General features: G+C 44.8%; 2 protein-coding genes, 2 long non-coding RNA genes and 1 other non-coding gene across 7 annotated transcripts in view; 4 read left to right on the top strand and 1 right to left on the bottom strand.

The window, feature by feature from the left end:
- Positions 1 to 3,867: 3,867 nt before the first annotated feature.
- LOC117586184 (proclotting enzyme) lies at positions 3,868 to 6,116 on the top strand. Its single transcript, XM_034276106.1, has 5 exons — positions 3,868 to 5,136; positions 5,199 to 5,309; positions 5,376 to 5,688; positions 5,750 to 5,849; positions 5,905 to 6,116. Exons 1-5 carry the CDS (start codon positions 3,947 to 3,949, stop codon positions 5,961 to 5,963), a joined length of 1,773 nt encoding a protein of 590 aa, XP_034131997.1. The 5' UTR covers positions 3,868 to 3,946; the 3' UTR covers positions 5,964 to 6,116.
- A 123-nt stretch (positions 6,117 to 6,239) lies between these two features.
- On the top strand, positions 6,240 to 6,631 carry LOC117586335. Its single transcript, XR_004573992.1, has 2 exons — positions 6,240 to 6,328; positions 6,404 to 6,631. It is a non-coding gene; the product is annotated as an uncharacterized LOC117586335 (long non-coding RNA).
- A 29-nt stretch (positions 6,632 to 6,660) lies between these two features.
- Positions 6,661 to 7,096, top strand: LOC117586308. The gene is made up of 2 exons (XR_004573989.1): positions 6,661 to 6,842; positions 6,908 to 7,096. It is a non-coding gene; the product is annotated as an uncharacterized LOC117586308 (long non-coding RNA).
- Positions 7,097 to 7,371: 275 nt separating this feature from the next.
- The window catches only part of LOC117586306 (nicotinamidase), a 32,973-nt gene continuing 19,978 nt past the window's right edge, over positions 7,372 to 20,366 (top strand). For 2 of the 3 annotated variants that reach the window (XM_034276266.1, XM_034276263.1), the window contains exon 1: positions 7,372 to 7,699. The gene's annotated coding sequence lies outside the window, so the exon portion shown is untranslated. Of the gene's footprint in view, positions 7,705 to 20,366 lie in introns of all 3 variants that reach the window. The other variant, XM_034276264.1, reaches the window with a different exon arrangement.
- On the bottom strand, positions 8,714 to 8,786 carry Trnav-cac. The gene has a single exon. It is a non-coding gene; the product is annotated as a tRNA-Val (tRNA).

Below are 20,366 nucleotides of genomic sequence, written 5' to 3'. Positions count from 1 at the left end.
CCATTCAATCTGTAAATCGCTGCTTTCTGTGATAAACATCTACTGTATGCCTCTGGGGCTCTGCTGCTTGTCTCTCAGGTGTTAGGCTCTTACTCTGTCTTCTGGCGTCACAGCTGTGGGCTCAAAGAGTGGGAGCGAGACAGTGACTGCCAGACAATGGCCAAAAGTCTGAAGAAAGTAAAAATCCAGCTACCGTTGCGGCTCTTATTTCTCTCTCTCTCTCTCTGCACAGCCCTCCCTCAAGCCTCTCTTGGCCCCACTCCTCCAGTCTGCCACTTACTCTCTCCTCTGTCTCTCTGTTCCCACAAACGAAAACGAAACGAAACGATCTGCAACACAAAAGCTAAAGCTAAAGCCAAAGCCAAAGCTGCCTGACAACGACGACGACGACTGCGATTCCATTCCCCACTAAAAAAAAACAGATAGTTGTACCATTGCTAAGCCCCGAGCGGAGACTGACTTCGTCGGTGTTTTGTCTTTTGCTGTTTTTCAGTTTCAATTTCAGTCGAATTCGGGCAGCAACGGCACACGGAAGCAGGAGCCGCAACACCCCACCAAAAAAATATACCAAAATCTTGGCAACAATATTGGAATAATATATTAATAAAATATTAATACAATAAGCAACAAAATAAACTGATGTTTTCGTGTGAAATCCAAACATATTGGAAGTGAAATTCGCGCTTTAAAAATTTCTCAATCGTCGCATGGAAATAAATAAATATTACAAAATTCAATTAAAGCCAATTGGCAGACTCGTCGTAAACCAAACAGCAACCAAAAATTGAGACTCTTTCTGTCTGAAACAATTTCCATAAAAAAAACGAACGCTCCAAGTCGAAATTTTTGAACACTTTCATTTTCGTTTCATTTTCGCTGTGTTTCGTTGGGTTTGTCGTCGCGTCGCGCAGACGTGCGGTGTTTCGTTAAGTGTGTTAAATAATAGTAAACAAAAGCGAAGTGAACGAAAATCATCTGGCAAATGTTGAAAAACTAACAGAAAAACGGCCTAACAAAATACGACGAGTCGATCGGTCGATTGAGATGTTTGGCAAGATGCATTCGAATGCATTTTTCCTGTGTTTAGGTGCGTATTTCCCTTTGAAAGAGCCAACCAAAAACTAACCAATAATTAACCCAAATTCCACTGGATAGCATGTGACTTTTGTAATAATTAATGCAGTGATTTAGATTGTTGTCAAGTTTTGCCAAAAAATCGAAAAACAAAAGACTTAGGCAACAAACGCTGAAGGGGGAATGGGATCTGAATGAAAGCCTGAATGCACTTGCATGATTCGATTTTTTCTGGTTTTCTGTTGTGGCAACTTTCGTTTGCAAGCAATAAAACTTCCGGCCACCACCATGTGACGTCACAGCCAAATGGCATATGCAAATCGAAAGAGACAGGGAGAGAGAGAGAGAGACCAAGGCCAATCACAGCTACCATCTCGCTCTCTCTGTTGCTCTTTCTTGCGTTTGGAGTGTACGTGTTTTTTCTTGGTATTACCGCAACAGCAGGCCTGACCATCGATTATGCAACACTTAACAAAATACTCTTGATGTTGTCAACACTCTCTGGCTGCTCCCCCCTTAGACATTTGCTGCTGCCGGTTCGCCCCCGAAAACTTCCAGGCGACGGGTTTATTTATGGCCTGACCATGAAGTGCACACAATTTTAATGCCACCTCCTCCTCTGCAGCGGTTTTCGGAAGTCATGGCAGGCTGGCAGCTGTTTGTTGCACATTGCCCCTGCCACTGCCACTGCCACTGCCACACGCTTCACAAATGATAGTTTTTCCACCAAATGACCTCTCTGTGGGTGGTGGGGATTGGATTTTCACTTTCATTTGAGTTGGAAAACCGAGGGAAGAAACAGCTGTCTGTTCATTGATTGGCTTAAGTCTTGTGACTTTTGGTGTCTTTTTGTCTGTTTCAGTTGAAGTAAAGATACAAAATACGATTATACTATCAATTATATTTTTAATAATTTATGAACATTAAAAAAAATTAGAAATAATTATTACGGGTGTTAACAATTTTTGAAATAATATCAAATAATTAGCCAGCTTGAAACCCAAACTGGACGGGGAATTTTTCAGGAATTTATCTTTCATTTGGATCTGCTCCAAATAGTAATTTACGCTTGTTAATTTTCAGTTTTATTGATTTCAATGGAAAGTGTGACACCTTTTCCAGGTCACCATCCATCCATTCATTCAAACAACTCCACAAAAGCATTTTGCCAATCAATGAACCCCAAATAAAAGTCAGTATGGGCTCCCGATCTATGCCAAAAGAGTCTCTGTCTGCGTCTGCGCCTTGCACCTTCTTTGGGGCCATTCACTTTTTCTCACTCTCAAATTTCTTGGATCTCTGTTTAAGCCCTGTAATTGGCCAAAATATTTCATTGTGTCTGCTGGAAACCGAAGCAAAGCCAAACCAAGCATTGGCATTGCCATTTTATTCCAAGTGAAAGTGACAAAAAAATAAAAAATAATAAAAGAGCGTTCGTCGTTGTTGTAGTGGCGGGGCGGCACTCATGCACACCTCGAGAAATGTTAATGAGCCGCAAAAACCAGACAAAATAAAGTCCAAAAAGACAACAAATAAATAAAACTTAACCCAAATCGTTGGAAGATTTCAATCAATTAGTTGGTTTTCTTCCTTTGCGTTGCCAGAGCGGTGAAATCTGTTTACGGGGGAGCTGTGGCGACCTTGAGGCAGAGCAGGAACAGCCACTTCCTACTCGTCTGCTCTGCTGATGGGTAGATCCAAAAAGAAAACATGTCGAGTCATTAAGCAAAGTCAGAGTCCAAGTGGAGCCCAACGATCCGCAGAGATTATGTCACGGCAGCCACCAAAAAAATACGACAAAAAATTACTTAAATAAACATTAAACGCTGCCAAAAAGGCAGGGGAGGATTGGTTGTGGATGTAAAGTGGAGTCATAACCAGCGACATACTTTCTCATTTTGGGCGGCAAAGTACTTACAGATACAGATGCAGATACAGATACAGATACTCGCAATGCGTAATGCCAATTTTGACATTATTCAACCAAAGACGAGCGAAGAGTTGGGCTGGCTTGGGGCGGAGGAAGAGACTTTGCATAAGGCATTAGCCATTGTTTGTTTGCTTTTGCAGTGTGTTAGGTCAGTGTTGGATGGCCAGAGCCATGTGGGAATTGAAAGAAAAATGGTTAGTTGGGGTTACTTAAAGAGCGGGCATAATGCTCGTAGTTTTCCTGCTTTTGAGTGGCTTATTTATGATGAAAATTGATGAGTACTCGACGAATCGCTTCGTGGGTATAGTTTGGATGGAAAATTCACTCAAACGTTTTTTTTAAGCAAGCAAAAGAATGACAATTGATTATGAAAAGGGCTATAAAAAGCGCATATCTGACGTCAACTGCTAGTAAATAAATATGAATATAGTTTATGCTCTTGCTATTACCCTGGAAACCTTTTTCTAAGCTTCCCTCTCCCCCCTTTAGTCCTCTTTTCTGGCTTTTTCTTGGCGTACGTCCATGCCCAAGAGTACGACGACGAGGAGCAGCCGCTGCATCTCACAAACGACGGTAAGTCCACACGCCAAGAGCCCCTGAGATTTGTTGTCGCGGACATTCATAACTTTAACCCTTAAGGCAGCGTCTTTCTTTCAGCCCCAACTCCATGACAAGCGACTGGGCCGCCAGCTGCGTGAGGATCTCGGTCAGAGTTTAAGCTCCGCGAGCAGCGGCAGTGGCAGCAGCAGTCAGTCTGCGTCCACGTACGAGGACGATGATCAGGATGAGGACGATGTGGAGGGCTCCAGCGAGTACTACGACAGCGATGAGGAGCAGGGCAGCAGCGACAGCAGTGGCAACGACTCGCTGCCACGATTGCTCTCCCAATCGACATTCAATCGCATATCGGAGACCCTCGGGGCCATCAATCATGTCGGACACATGTTGGTGGACATGACCAGGGGAGGACAGGAAGCGGCGAAGACGGAGAGTGAGGGAAGCGGTGATAAGAGCAGCACAGCCACCACCACAGAAGCGACACCAACAACAGCCACTGGTAACACCACCGCACCGCACCCCGTTCCCTCCGTGACATCCACCCCTCTGGGAAGATCGGAGCCCCTCCCCGGCATCTCTGGCAAGCTGCTGGACAGACCAATTACACTCTCGCCCAATAGTTTGCTGCCAGCGGGTAGGCCAGCGAATCTGAGTGCCATTCAGCAGGTGGCAACCAAGAGGATTGGCGTCGACGCCGCCCCCATGTTCGTGGAGAACAAGGAGCTGAAGCAGAAGAAGAAAAAGAAGAAGAACAAGAACAAGCAGAAGCTGAAGCCGAAGCCCAGCGAGGAGCAGCTGCAGGGCACACAACAGATTCAACAGAAGATCAAAATACCAACGACACCACGCACCACCACGACCAGCCCAGGGACAAGCACGAGCAGCACTAGGATTACCCCAGTGACCCTACGACCTCTCGATCAATTGGCTTTGGCCAGCAATGACGAGGAGGCCGGCACTGGCAAGGATGCGGAGAATTACTGCAAGACTCCAAGTGGCCGTGCGGGACGCTGCGAGGATCTCAGCAGCTGCCCAGCGCTGCTCCTGAATCTGAGCAGCCTGCGCGAGTCCCTGTGCTTCAAGAGTCTCTTTGTGCCCGGCGTGTGCTGTCCTTTGTCTTCGGTTAGCACTTCGGAGAGCTCCGCCCCGCAGAGCACCACTCAGAGGCCGCTCAAACTGACTGCCAAACCCACTCCCAGCAGCACCACAAAACGCACCACCGCGAGGCCAGTGACAGCCAGACCCTCGACACGCCCCACCTCTGGCCTGGTGCTCATACCCCAAAAGAAACCACCCACCACGACGACAACCACAACAACGGAAGTGCCGCTGGAGCCCGAGGGTCTGGATGAGCTTGGCAACAATATTGTGGATCCGGATGAGTGCGGACAGCAGGAGTACTCCACGGGTCGCATTGTCGGTGGAGTCGAGGCACCCAATGGCCAGTGGCCCTGGATGGCGGCCATCTTTCTGCACGGCCCCAAGCGCACAGAGTTCTGGTGCGGTGGCTCCCTGATTGGCACCAAGTACATCCTGACAGCGGCTCATTGCACGCGCGATTCCAGGCAGAAACCGTAGGTTCATTGTGGCAGATTCCTCTAAATTGTTTGCTGATCCAACTATCTATTCCTTTCAGCTTTGCGGCACGACAGTTTACGGTGCGTTTGGGTGACATAGATCTGTCCACAGATGCGGAGCCCTCGGATCCGGTGACATTTGCTGTCAAGGAAGTTAGAACACATGAACGGTAGGTGCCACAGTCCAGTCCTCCCATGAGCTACAGATAGTGGATAAATTGACCAATTTGTTGCAGCTTCTCTCGCATTGGTTTCTACAATGACATTGCCATTCTGGTGCTGGACAAACCCGTGCGAAAGTCCAAATATGTGATACCCGTCTGTCTGCCCAAAGGCATTCGAATGCCGCCAAAGGAGCGCCTGCCGGGCCGCAGGGCCACTGTGGTGGGCTGGGGCACCACCTACTACGGTGGCAAGGAGTCCACCAGCCAGCGGCAGGCAGAACTTCCCATCTGGCGGAATGAGGACTGCGATCGCAGCTACTTCCAGCCCATCAATGAGAATTTCCTGTGTGCTGGCTACTCCGATGGCGGTGTGGATGCGTGTCAGGTGAGGATAACATCTAGAGTATGGATTAGCAGAGATATTTATTGGGGGCTTATCTTTTTAGGGTGACTCTGGTGGTCCTTTGATGATGCGTTACGACTCCCATTGGGTGCAGCTGGGAGTTGTATCCTTTGGCAACAAATGCGGAGAGCCAGGATATCCAGGTACGTGAATATATGCAATTTTCTGCATATTTTCTAATTATTTATCCCCTCTCAGGTGTGTACACACGTGTCACCGAGTACCTCGAATGGATACGAGATCACACGCGTGACTGATCATCCGGATCGGACTGTTCCATTCGTTTAGCCTGTAACTTGTAGCCTAGGTTTAGTTACTTACTAGTCTCTTACTTTGTACTCTTAATGCTTCCTGCCTTGTCCCTGCTCCACTGATGCTCCCTGACCTCTCCCCCTTATTTATTAATACATTTTTCCATTGTTAACTTAATTATTTAATATTTAAACCTTTATGAATAAAGTGTGTCACAGAAATTTGTTATAGATAATCCCATTGAATGTTTTTGAATGCTACACAATTTCCCATTTAGTTGAATTTTTACTTAGTTGTGGCCCAGTCATGAAACTGTTCTGCTTTTTGTCCGTTTTTTCTCTCTCTTTTGGCTTGATTCAGAGCCTTGTGGGTTAGTTTTTGCATGCCATTGAAGCATTAATTGTTCCCTAATTTATTTATAGTTATTAATATATCTCTCTTGTAGATTTACAGTTTCCACCTGTGGATAGGTGCAAGGCCAAGTGTCAGCCCGAAAGATGTGAACTTATCTACCAATCACCTGGGGACTGCACAGAAGGATTTTGCTGTCGCTATAAGCCTGAAAACTAATAAATATCAATATTTGTTAGGGTTTCTAGCTTATTGTTCCCACTTGAATATACACCAGAAATTTGTTATGAATCATTTCATTAAAGATTTCTAAATTCTATAATATTTTGATTTAAATATCACTTGTCGTTCCACTCTATCAATCGGTCATCCTTCATGGCACTTAATCTAGCATAAAGAATCGCTGGGGAAATAGCTTTCTGCAGCCCCCAAACTTTAACCTTCAGTGTTCCATTCTGGCCACATCATGAAGATACTTTGTTTGCTCTGTCTGCTGTTTGTCCATTTGGCAGAAATAAGTTGTAAAATAAAGTGTAGGACCCTTGCATAATCTCCCTCACACTGAAGTATCCTATCTATAAATATCCTTATCCTTTAGATGTTGTCCACTCGGAGCCAGAGTGCGAGGCTTTTTGTATGCACGAAGCCTGCTACGACTTGTTCAAGGTGAATGGCAGCTGTCCAGGGGAGCTGTACTGCTGCAAGATCCATTTGATAGGCAGATGATTTATTACATTAGAGTTTATATATTTCCATAAAAATGAATCCCCCAATTAGCTGATTACTACTCGTCGTTGCGTTATCAATGGGGGAAAGGGAAGGGTACACTAGAACCCGACGATAAGATTCATTCATTCATTTTATTTATTTAGGTTCCTCTATATCAACAGATGGGAGGGGGAAGAATGTCGTAAACAAAAACGTGAGCTGAGTATATGAAATGAATTTTATTGCATAAGGTTGCTTTTCTTTCTCTGTTGTTGCCGGCTCTCAAACTGCCACTTTTTACTCTCTTTTCTGCCACTTTGTTTGCTCTTTCTCTCTTTCCGCTCCACTCTCTGCGCATTATTCATAGCTGACGGACGCATTTTTGGTCGCTCCTCTCTGGCAGCCGGTTTCTGCGCGTGTTTCTTAGTGTTTCAAAAAACGGAATATTACACATAAATCACCTAATTACGACCACCTCAAGTAGCGGTAACTGTTTAAAATTATAAGACAAACTACGAGTGATTTACAACGGTTCTAAATCATCGAAAATATTCGCAATTGCCACAGCAGATAAGATAAGCAGATAAGAGAAAACAATTTCGCGCATTTGTGTATATTGCTTGTGCGTGTATTTTGTTTAGAAAAAGCTTACATTTGGCAAAGAAAAACGTGTGGGAATACGGTAAGGTATGGCACGAAATCACAAGAGAAAAAGCTCTCCTTTTTGTTTTGAGGTGGGGTCAAAGGAGTCATGGTGGCGGTGACTCAAAATATTCAAAAATATTCCACCAGACTAGAAACTATTTCACAACAAAGTTGTATTATCGATAATTATTTTCTCCAGAGTATTTGCATATTTATGCATTTATTCATATTTGTATATGTAAAATGTATATTTAATTAAATTGAAGCTTAACATTTTTTGTGCATGGCTTAACATTTTAAGTCGATTGTTAAGCGATAAATTTAATTCTCGACATGTAAACGTCAACAACTACGTGTCAAGTAGTTTAGAAGAGCTTTCTGCTTTTCCATTCAATAAATGGCGTGGCATAGGTGGCGCCAATCGAGGCGGCAAATCGAGGAGTACAGTTTGAGAAGCACCAACTGGCACTGGCGAATTAATAATTAAAAAATGTGCATTAAATCAATCAATACGATGCATAACTAAATATCAATTTTGAAATTCAGTCTATACAAATATATTAAAACGGCTGAAGGGGTTTAGTTTTCATTAGAAAAAGTTGCACAGCTGCATCAATGTTTACATTTATCCAACAATTACATGGCAGTTCTATGCTATGATGAGTAATAAATAATCAATAAATATCTAAAATAACTTCCGTTGTTAAATCAGGGAAGGGGCTGCCCTCCACCGCTATCGGCTTAAGGCTCTTCAAAAGCAAAGCGATAAGATTCGCTTCATTGAAAACAATTCCAAGAAACTAAAGGTTTGAAATTTCCCTGACAATTTTGATACTAATCCTCAGAAATAATAATTCTAAAGGTTGAGCCTACCAAAGTCATTCAATTCAATCTTTTTCTTCCCTAATATGGATCCTTGAAACCACTAAAAATTATGTTTCCTCAACATGTCTTGCAAAAATATCACCCAGACAAACCAAAAATTAGTTAGTAATTCTTTAAAGTTATATATTTAAAAAAATAGAGTCTCGGAGCAAAAAGATTTCAGACTTGTTCCCGCCCGGGTTCGAACCGGGGACCTTGTGCGTGTGAAGCACACGTGATAACCGCTACACTACGGAAACAACTGAAATTCCATCGATGCAATGCTGTGCATAGGCCCCGCCCTACCCCCTACCTTTTCCGCAATTACTTGCTGAAATCCGTTTGAAATCCATTTCTTCGACTTGTCATTCCACTCTTAATTAGCCGTACCCCCGCCGCCCCCCTAATACCATTGTAGCCATTCAATGGGCGACCGAGACCCACAGGCAGACAATTGGCTGGGCAGAGCCCCAAGGCGACGTTGGAGGGTAGAGTGGAGTGGAGTGGAGTGGAGTCGAAGAGAATGGAAAGGCATTCAAGGCATGCCCTGAAACACGCTGACCAGATTATCAGACGAGAGCCAGTGCCAGAGATGGGATGGAGGTTGGAGATGGGTACAAGTGGGTGGTTGCGTTTCCTTCACCTTTAAATAAATTCGAGCACGCTGATCCTTGATTAAAATTCCTATTGTCCGGGGCCCCAGAGAGACCTGCCAGCCAGCCAGCCAGCCAGCCAGCCAGCCAGCTCCTGATTTTCTACTTTCGTGTTCCCTTTTTTGTTCTGGAACGTAATTAATATGCAGGCCAGAGAACGGTCTCTAACTGCTCTCTGGCACTCGTTATAATTACGCATTTAAATTGGCACAAAGGTTTTAGCCAGAGAAGCAGAGGGGAAGACACACAGAGACTACGAGAGACTATCAGAGACTATCAGAGACTGTGGGATTATCCAAAGGCAGAAACACCATCATCTTGAAACTGTATGGCTGGAGGATGCTTCTGCTGGCTCTGTTTCTGCCTCTCGAGTGCTTCGCTCTTTCCATGGGATGTGTGTGTGTGTGTGTGTGTGTGTGTGTGTGTGTGGATTGTGGCCCCACATAAATTTGGGTCAATGGGAAAAACGTCAGAATTGAGTAATTACAACATAATTTTCAATTTTGCAGTTTACGTTGTAAATTAATTTGCGGTCGACATTCCCTCCACCACCGCTGGCTCTGCCTCTGACACTGGCTCTGGCGATTTGCTTAGGCTGAATCGTGACTGGGCTTCGGTGTGGGTTGGGGGTCGCACTCGTGCTCAGACTCGGTCTTTCGTTGCGAAATTGATGGGGTTCCGTGGTGGGGTGTGGGTGGTGGTCTGTGGGGGATTGCACAACAATTATAACAACAATTACGGCGACGGACATGGGACATGGCATTTGTGTGTGTGTATTGTGTTGTGTGCTGTATGCTGCTTCACGGTTGGGGGTTCCTCTCAATCGCACCGTTTGTTGTGCATAATTAATTTGCAGTTATTCTACTGGATCGCGTGTTATTACCCTAAATCGTTCCCCCAACAGAGAGGGATATACATAAAGAGAGAACGGGAGAGTGGGAGACATTCCGACATAGGGTGAAAGGTTAGCTCTATTCAGTAGGTTAATTGGTGGATATGGTTTCAAGTGGTAAACGAAATCTATTTCTAGTTTTAAATAATTATATATGTATGCATAGTTAGTAAATTGATTTCCCTATTTTTGTTTATTGTTTTGGTTTTAGAATCGCCTAAATGTTGCCTGTTTTTAAGCGATTTATTTGTTGCCACAAAAGGTTCCTCACTGACCTTTGCCACCCCATTAAGGAACTCCAATCCCAGTGCTCCCAATAAAACATTTTCACAGGGTATCCAAATGTTTGCTGGATGCCAAAAAAACTGTTGACAATTTCACAGTTGAATGGATTTTAATTGAAAGAACTAAAAGACAAGCTAGTGTCAATGACACTGGCGGTACACAGCGAGGGTGGAGAGTAGGGTCATCCACCAAGGGGGCAGTGGCAGGGGGCAGGGGGCAGGGGGCAGCAAGCAGTTTCCAACAGCTGTGACAAGATTCCGGAATCATGTGGGTTGCTGCTTGCTTACTTATGCAAGGGAATGAAGGCCTGAGGGAGAGGGGCTGGATTGGATTGCGGCCGATGGTGGCGTTGCAATAAAAAATTGACCCGAAAATGTGTAACAAATGTTGTGACATATTTTCGCAACGTTTGCTCTCCCCCCGACCGCTCATTGTACTCTGCCAAACAACAATTTCGAACCCGCTGCCAATGATCCTGAAAAGCGCCAAGCGCAAAAGAGTCTGAAAGGATGCTCAGAATGGGTTTTCCAAAAAGGAGTTTTCCGGGGGAAAACATCGACTGGGATTGGGGTTTCGGGCAACATTTGTTTTCGGCTACATATAACAAGAGGAAAATGTGCAAAAATGAATATGAAAAGCGACAACAGAGTGGGCGGGGAGGGTGTGTGAGGGTGTGGAAAATCTGTAGCTGTAACTGTAACTGCAACATGGCATGAACTTAATCTGCTGCCGATTGTTTTTCCTACGCTTTTCTCTCTATCTCTCTCTCTCTCTCTCTCTGTGGGGGAAAAATAAGGCACGGCCAGCGGTGGGGGTCGAGGAATTTGTTGCTCAATTTGTACGCCGTGCATGGCAGGGGTACGGCGGGGGCGAAGAGGGATAGCTACTTTGAAAGCAACCAAAATACGGCGCATTTTCCAATATTGCGGCAACAATTTTCATGGATTTTTCGCCATCTTTTGTCTTGCTGTTTTTCTCTTCGGCAATTTTTGTGTGTATTTGGCAACTCTTGGCACTAATAATGAAACCAACGGCAGCAGATTGGGATATGCTATATTGGGGGGTGCGGGGGTGTTCATTTAATTGAAAAACAAGGCGTGGCATCAGCGGTGCCACTTAAAGCACAAATTGAGAACAGATGGAGAACGGACGGAGAATGGCGGAGCACAAAAACTTACAATAATTGCCCGCACAACAGTTTGAAATTGAACGAGCCCCCGCTACCCGCTACCCGCTACCCGCTACAAACCCCCCTGAAATGTACTCTGAAGGCGACTCGGGGTCTGCTTCGAGTCGAGGTCTGCTCTTCGGTTAACTCTGAGATGATTACCATCCAGCATCCCGGTTTCGTTGCTATCGTGCAAAGCGGCAGATAAAGTTTTGCGGAACCACTTAATGGGTTATTTATAGAGTTCCCCTCAACCCGAAAGGATACTGCCTGGCCTCGAGTGGCCCCTGCGAAAAAGTCTGAGTGCCAAAACTAATTAAATTATACAATCAAAAATTTTGCGTAAACAATGCAGTAAATAATATGTTTTTTGTGTAGTACTCGTACTTTGGGTTGGGGGAGAGGCAACTTAACCAGAAGTTAAATTTACTTTCCAAATATGAAGTACCAAAACATAGATTGGAGAAGGTTTTACAGACCCTCTTGGACCCTCCAATGGGAATGGGTTTGCAGTAAGGTGAAGACTTTTGTTTAAAGCTTAGATGTTGGACACTTTTTGAGTGAATATTTTCAGAATACAAATTAAATACAAAAGATTATCATTTATACCAGAAAATGCATGGAAACTGGCAAACCAATTGACATCTGCTATGCATTAAATATTAGAAGTATTATAATAAAAATCCACTCATATTCCGAACCCAAGATCCTCTCTTCTTTGATTTCTTAGCTCTGTGCAGCTAATGAAATAAATAAACCAAAAGCACAAATTAAATTCTATTATGTGCATATATAATAGGCAGATATCATAGTTCGGGTAGCAATAGCAATATAATATGATATCTCGTTTGCACAAAACCTCAAATGTCTGACAATGAAATGTTGAACCGTGGCGTGCTGCTATCTCAAATTCTCAAACGACAAATATGTCTCATAAATCATATTGCTTGCTTTCCACCTACACCTTCCTCTGTGAGCTATAGATAGTGTGCTATATTTATATCAATTTGAATGATATACAAATTTGTATTGTAAACTGCTTCGTAGACTGACAATAAACAAGCAAAGAAGGAGCAGGAGCGGCAGCAGCAGCAGGAGACTGTAACCCGATACAAGGATGGTTGCAATTTCTCGCCAATTTCTTTTGTGCTTGGAACACACTACACTTTCCACTCTCCACTTTCCACTTCCCACTTCCCACTTTCCATTTGCCATTCCATATAAGTAGCACAGTGGCATCCTCTGTCTCTGTCTCTGTTGTCCTGCCACCATGGCGAGCTTTTCTTTGGGATCTCCTGCTCCTCCTCTCCTGCTGCCTCATCGTCATGTTATCTGTGTGTACACCCCAAAAACAGGACACATGGACACTCGGACGCAGGGCAGCGGACAGGCCAAAGAGGCCGCCCCTTCCATGTGAGTGTGTGGAACAAACAAGAGCGAGAGAGAGAGAGAGATCGAAAGAGACCATGGAAACGCATTACCCACCTGAAAACCTACTCCATTGCAGCGTTGCAATAAGCGGTACGGGATGGGGCAGAGTCGTCTCTACCATCTTCTTCTCCTACGGATGCTGCCTGCTGATGTTGCCCCTCCTGCTCCTCCTGCTCCTCCTGCTGAGGGCAACGCAAAAACCAATAAGTCAAATGACCAAAAAGGCTTAACAGACCGTGATAAAGAGTGGAAAGTGGAAATGTGTGTGTGTGTGGCGCTGAGTGGTGTGGAGAGGGGAAGGAAAACAACAGCAAGGAGCAGCTGAAAATCAAGCGAAAATCAGCAAAAAAATATATGTGGCACGATACGAGAGGAAGGCAAAGAAAGAAAAGGAGAAGCGGAAAAAGAAAATGAATAAAGAACAAGGAAAATCGGTAAACTATAATTGAAATATAACGAAGAAGAGATGCTCTAACGGGGAAAGAAAAAAAAATGGTAGAGCGTTCGGTTGTGCAAATCGAAGCATATGAGATCGGGTTTATCCCACTTGAATACACTGCACATTCCCTTCCTTATACATTCCTTTTACAATTATTTAAATAAATATTCCTTCATTTCATTGCATTTGTTTACTCCTGGCCGGAATGGCTTACCTTTGCAATTCCTTTGCTTAAGCCAAGTATTACCTGCAGCTTAAAGCCTTTAACTGCATTGAAAAGCTCTGAGAGTCTCCGCTGGAAACCAAAGAATAAATCGCATTGTTGACTGTTGGCTGCTCTGATTGCCGTATAAGAGTCGAGAGATCTATGGCAACGAAGGAGAGAACGGAGCCAGGGTACGATGCGAGACACACACAGTCGGGGCCAGATGGATGTCCCATTTGTGCCAAGTGTGTGACAATAAAATGTTTACTGATAGCCATACCCATTCGCCAGAGACAGCAGCAGGATGGAGGCAGGCAGGAGGCAGAAGCCAGGAGAAACAACCAGGAAAAGCAATTGAATGTGGCACAAAGTGCTCTATCGGTTGCAGGAATGGGGATTGGCTCAAGAGCAGAGCTGTGAGGGTGCCATCTATTAGAAAAGGTCGAGCCATCCGTCGGCTATTATAAATAATAAATGCTGACTGGTCAGCCCCACACTGTCCCCTTCCACACTCTGCGCCAAGGCGCAACTTTCAGTCAGGAACAAAAATACAAGAAAGACAAAAACAATTTGCTGTCGCTGGAAAAAAAAAACCCAAAACCCATTCTCCATTTCTCCATCTCTCCATCTTTGACTTTGGATTGGGGTTTTTCGGTCTGCGACTTTGGTTTTCCTGCTTGGGCTTGCAGGAGGTGTTTTTCCGGCTCACGCGCCTCTTGGCTCATAAATCTCGGTGCTGCTCCCAGAGAAAGAAATAAAGCTAAGCGTACGTCTGGTCTGTCCAACCATTGTGTGTGTCCTGTGGCACCTGGCAAATTGATTTGTTGGTTTATTTGGTATGCCAGCTGGAGGATGTGGACTACTCTGCTCCTTCGTAAATTTCAGGTGGGCCGCCACCGCCTGTTTGTGTCATAAAATACGAGCCAGCATGAACTGTAGTGTAGTGAAGTGTCCTTCCTGCGCCGTGTCCTGCGCCTCTGTGAAAATGACATTACGACGAAGTTAAGCAGCAAGCAATTTTCAATTGAAAAGTGTCCGGGCGGCAGCTCCTTGTAGCTCTTTGCGGCTCGTTTCGTTCCGTTTCGTTTTGGTTCCTTTGATCGATTAAATTCGATGGCCAGCCAACCACTTAATGCCCTTTAATTTAAATCAATCAATCAATCAAGCCAGGGCCAGCTGCTGTCAGTCATTGGCTGTGAATTTCGGGGCGAGGATTTCCCAGGCTCATTTTCTTCTCATTTATTGTGGGTGGGTGTGGGTGCATAGTTTTTCTGTGGGGGCTGTATTTTCCCTCTAATTTTAAGCAGCTTAAGCAACAGCAAGCGCAGCCTCTTCGGTTCAATGGCCACTCGCTCCTGGGTCCTGGGTCCTGGGTCCTGGGCCCTTTTCTTTCTTTCACTCCTTAAGCTACTTAATTTACTTTCAACCAAATTTTCCCTTTTGTCTTTACCTATCTTCCCTTTACATACATATATCTATATGTATGCATAGTCTATCCTACTCTCCTTGAACTGCTTCTGTGTTTAGGTTAAGACAATTTAAAGTGGCCCCAAAATTGAAATCAAATCAAATCATTCCCACACCCCTCTGCAGGACTCCAGTGACCTGAATTAGAGGGACTCTGCCTTAGCCTCAGCTCCTCCCTCTTCCAGCTTCATTTGAATCTGTGCGTTTGTGTGTGTTTGCCTGCCCAACGGACTGTGCCTCTGCATCTGTGTGTTTGAGCCATCTACAAAGGGATTTCTGCTTTAGTTTTTGGTCAAGTCTTAAGACACATTTAAGGGGGCAGGCAAGCAACGGGCTGTAGCTACTTTGGGGTGTAGAGATTTTATGGAATATTTAAAGGGCTTGGCAATTATAGTTCTATTTGTGTATGAAAAACCCTTCCATCTCTCGCGCGTGTGTGCCTCGAAAACTGGAAGCCTTTAGATAAATAATGTGTGTAAATATGAGTTTCAAAATATACATTTTATTGCTGTTTTATCCACACTTTCGCATGTTCTAAAGCGTTCCTTGAGAAATATGTGATTTATTTGAAAGAAATCTTGTATATAAAGTGCGAAGTTTCTTCCATAATTTTCGCATAATTATCCATTAACATATCTATAACATTCCCTTTTTGGTATCCTTTCATTGTTAAATCAGCTTTATTTGTCTGCAATTTGTTAGACAAATAATTCACTTTATAGTTGCAGCTTCAGACAACCTTCGATATATTTTTCTCTTACTTTACGTACAATTTCTTCGCTTTAATTCTATTTGATTACTCTCTCTCTCTCTCTCTCTCTGTCTCTGATTTGCTGTGACCTTTTTTTTGGGGGGTTTCTGGTTTCTGGAATGTCTTTGGATGTCAATTGCCAGGCATTGCCGGCATGACCTGCATTGGGCAAATGTCATCATTTACCCAACCAAATCTTTCGATATTTCCATGACGCAATCAATAAACGTGAAGCAACAACAAGAACCACAACAAATAGCACGTGGCCCTCACAATGTTTTATAGAGAAGGAGAAGGGGCTGATTGGCATTCTGAACCCCCCCTACATCAGAGGCAGGTTTGGGGCTCTGCTGACATTTAGCTACAATTCGTTCTGCCATTCGTTTCACCTGCATATTTGGCCAATAAATTGGGCTTCCAGGCAGGTCCCTCCATTTGCAGTGTGTGTGCCTTATCCTAACTCCCATCAGTGCCTGTGCCGCATTCGCGTCGTGGTAGAGCCTTGCCTCTGCAGGTGAACTCCTATCGCTGCAGCTGCAGCGGCAGTGGCAGTTGCAGTGGCAGCAGTAAAATGTCAAAGTTCAATGTGCAATTTAAATGCAACACTCTGCAAATGTAGGAGGTCGGGCTACTCTTCCTTGTGCAAAAACTCCAAAAATAAGATGAATAGAAATTGCAAACAATTTGTATTTAAATTTTTCGGTGTGTTTGCCGCCTGGTTGCATCCTCCCATTTCCAACGATGGCTGGTTGCATGCCTCCACCTGCGGCTGTTTTTAATTGGCAAATAAAAATGCGCACACACGGGAAAGTAAAAAAAAGAACAGGATACGTATCCGTTTTTGCATATGAATGCAGAAATGAAATGCAATGCGAGCTATTCCAAAAATTGAAATTGATGTGCAAAAATCAAGCGCCCAAAGAAAAACCTACATGTGGGTAAAGCGTATTCCATGGCAAGGAAAATAAAGTTCGAGGTTGCACAGCACATACACACCCACTCACACACACACACACACACACATGAATGTATCTCACACAAAAGAGTGCTTTCGGGGAAATCCCCGAGCTGACAGAGCAGGAAGCATCGATTATTCAAAAAAATCCGCAATTGGGCGGCGGCGAGAATGATGAAAGTCGCTTACTCAACAATAGCGCCATCTACATATTCCTCTTGCCACACCAGCGCCATCTATTCACGCAGTTTGTCAAAAATTATATTCACTTTTTATGCACGCCTTTTTTTGAGAAGCACTTTTGAATCTATGGACCTACAGGCAGATAGGTTCTTGGGAAGTGTTAAGGCGTGCACATTGGCTGGAAACTTTGGGTTTTTTTGGATTAGGAACTTTAGATATGAAATATTTTGGGAGATATGTACATAAAAGAAAGTATTCCCTAACTGAGCTACTCGAAGATGGATTAAAAAAAATTATTTAAAGGCACAGAATAATTTATTAAGAGTGCGCCTTTTCCCTGATTTTTAATGAACATTTTTAATTCCTGATAAGTGTTTTAATTGAATAATTTATCAAAATTCGTGAATTTGTGCTGCATGTGTGGTTGATCTGCGAGTTCCATCGGCAAATCTATTCCCAACAATCACTTCAATTACCCATCTGTCCAGGGTATCCTCCTCTCATTCTGTTTCCTGTTTTATTGGACCCTTTTTATCCTCATTGGCTCCTGCTCGTTGGCTGTAGCTGTGGCAATGTGGCTGTCGTTTTAGTGTCTATTGTCGCGTGTGTGGTCTGTGGTCTTTGGGACGAGCGGGCGGCTGCTGCTGGACCCGAAAACCTGTATCCACACACAACTCAACAGACACATTGATAGGTTCATCCTGTGTACAGTGTGTCCTCTACTCCACTCCTCCTTTTTTGTTGCCTCTTTCTCATTCATATGCATGACGATGTGTCCATTTTCGTGGCTTGTCATTAATGCATAAAAAATGCTAATGGGCCGGCGTTTATGTCAACGCTTTCTGGCCCAACAGCCGCAGCAGCAGCATCACAAAAAAAGGTGCAAACTGTTTGTTGGTTGTTGCTGCTACATGTTGCTTGCCCCTCCCCCCTCCCATTTGTCCGTTTAGTGTGTAGTTCTCAGTTTTCAGGAGGGAGACAACAAAATGCTTGTCGTAATGCCTTTTAAATGAAGTTGTGCGCCATTTGCCATTTGCCATTTGCCGTTTGAAGTTTTTGGCTGGCGATGCGAGTGCCGAGTGCCGAGTGCCGAATGCCGAGTGCGACTGTGTTTTGTCCCCCTTGCCCCACCCCATCACTGTCCCTGTTTTGGCCATGTTTGGCCGTTTACAATGATGGCCACCAAATTGAGTTTGGCTTACGTGGTGAGTGGTTTTCTTCCTCATCTTCCTGTTGATCCTTTCCCTTTTTTGTTTCTCTTCTGGTCGTAGGATAAGCTGCAATGTCAGGACTGGGGCATGCCCTTTGCCTTGGTGGGGGGTTTAATGCCAAAAAGGGTTGTTATGGGTAATTGTGTGTGTGGATGGCTTTCGCATTAAGAGAGCACAGAAAGACATGGAGACAGACAGTCTGTGTTTGAGATTGCGTTTATGAATGGAAACGATAAGGCAGAACATTTGCTTCGTCTTCGAAGTGTGATTCTAATGAAGATTGAAACCAAATCCCATGCCAAAGGTTGCTCCCCAAACACTTTTACTTGATGGGAAAGAACAGCTTGGAAAGGCGCCGTGATTATGACCCTATAAGAGGAGTACTTGTAAGTGCTTCCTGGAGGATATGCCGTGTTCCAAATAAGTACTTACGACTTCAATGGGTACGAAGGTTAAGAAACTCCTTTGAACTAAAACTGGTCTACAACTTTTGCGCGCAGGCGCAGCAGCACATAGAAGGTCAGCGAAAACATCAACAGCAGCACATTGTAAGAATACCAAGCAAATTTGAGTGGGCGTGGCCGCTGCTGGGCAGCCAAGTCCAGTTTTATAGTCCATACATAGAAGTGGAACAGGTCCTGCTGTAAGTGATGGACCAAAAACAGCAGCAGCACTATGCCCAGCAGGACACAGTCCAATATCGAATTGCCCTTAGGGATAAGCTGCTCTTCAGCTTCTTTCTCCACTTCGTCTACCGTAGTTTCACATAAAGTCAGATCATTTGTCTCTTCCATGTCGCACTCGCTCTCAGTAGTCCAGCCAGCTTGATCTTCGGTTTCCGGAGATTCATTCATCTCAAGTGAATGAATTGCTCGATGCTTGCCTCGAATGGATTTACGATCTGATTCAAAATATTCAGACAGCTTTCTCGCTGTTATGCTGTTATCGATTGGCATTCCAGCAGCTATCGAGCACGCTAGCCTAAGTTATCGTTTACTTGTCTTTCCTTTCGCTCCTATTGGCTATAAATAACCTGCAAAACTTTAAAATTTGGTCCCTGCAGTATTTACGACTCGTATGCCCCCCAGAAAGTGTTGCCCCATAAAATGTTTGCCCCCTAAAAGTGTTGCCCCACTGCGATGTCTGTCTGTCTGCGTGTCAGTGCGGCTTGCGCCTTAGGAAGTCAACGATCCGAGTCCGACCATTAACGCTACTCTCCATGGCTGCCGCCTCATCGCCACACTTCAGGCTCAACTGCCACCTCCAATACATATCTGCATGTGCGTGTGTGTGAGTGGGTGATGTGTGTGTTTGTTTTGGGGCAGGGGGGTTTTGGGGTTTTAGTGTTATCGGGGCGTCGACATCACTAGCGCGAAACGCGAAAAATTTGTGCAGCCAATGCGCCAAAAACACTGTTTGCCCTCGTCCTGGTATGGTGTGCTTCTGCTCCTCTCTACCCTGAAGCATCCAGCCATCCCGTGGTGCTGCTGTCTACTCCTCTCACTGCCCTGTAGCGACCTATGACCAGAGGCAAAGCAAACTAAAAACCCCTGAAGGACGTGCGGCTCGGTACGGTACGCGTACGTACCCCCGAAATGAGTCAAGTGGAGTGGAGTGGAGTTCATTTCATCAACGGCTGCGATATTGCACTGCCGCTTTTAGGGCAAGGCCACAGCGGCAGCAAGGGGTGGAGGCAGCTGGGGTGGCAGAAAGCAAGAGAAAGAATGATTGGTGGTTAGAGGCCGGGCACCAGGGACCGCAGTCAAAATGGCAATTTATCATTTTGTATTTAAGCGAGAGTTGCAGGTGAGAAGTGAACAGAGAGTGAGAGAAAGCCAAAAACCAGTGTGGAAAGCCCAAATGAAAAACCCCAAAAACGAAACGGAATGAAAGGCCTGCCCTGAGCCGCTGCCCCGCTGCCCCGCTGCCTGACTGCCATGTGGGCCACGTATTTTTAGATACTAACAAGTGATAAAAGGCAAACCACGTAGGCAGCAGCAACGACGACCCATTCCACTTCTTGCCCATCCTGCAACCATCACACACGGATGGATTGCTAGATTGCTGGATTGCCGGATGGATAGCTGACTGACTGACTGACTGCATGGCAGTGATGACTGACTGACAAACTGAGGGACTGCCTGACACCTCCACGGATGGCAGAAAGGAGAACCCAACCGTACCCTGGGCTAAAGGCCCT

The sequence above is a fragment of the Drosophila guanche genome, unplaced genomic scaffold, assembly GCF_900245975.1.
Source record: "Drosophila guanche unplaced genomic scaffold, DGUA_6, whole genome shotgun sequence".
In the NCBI taxonomy this organism is placed as follows: domain Eukaryota; kingdom Metazoa; phylum Arthropoda; class Insecta; order Diptera; family Drosophilidae; genus Drosophila; species Drosophila guanche.
The sequence above is the reverse complement of the archived record's forward strand: the minus strand, read 5'-3'. Positions and strand labels throughout refer to the sequence as shown.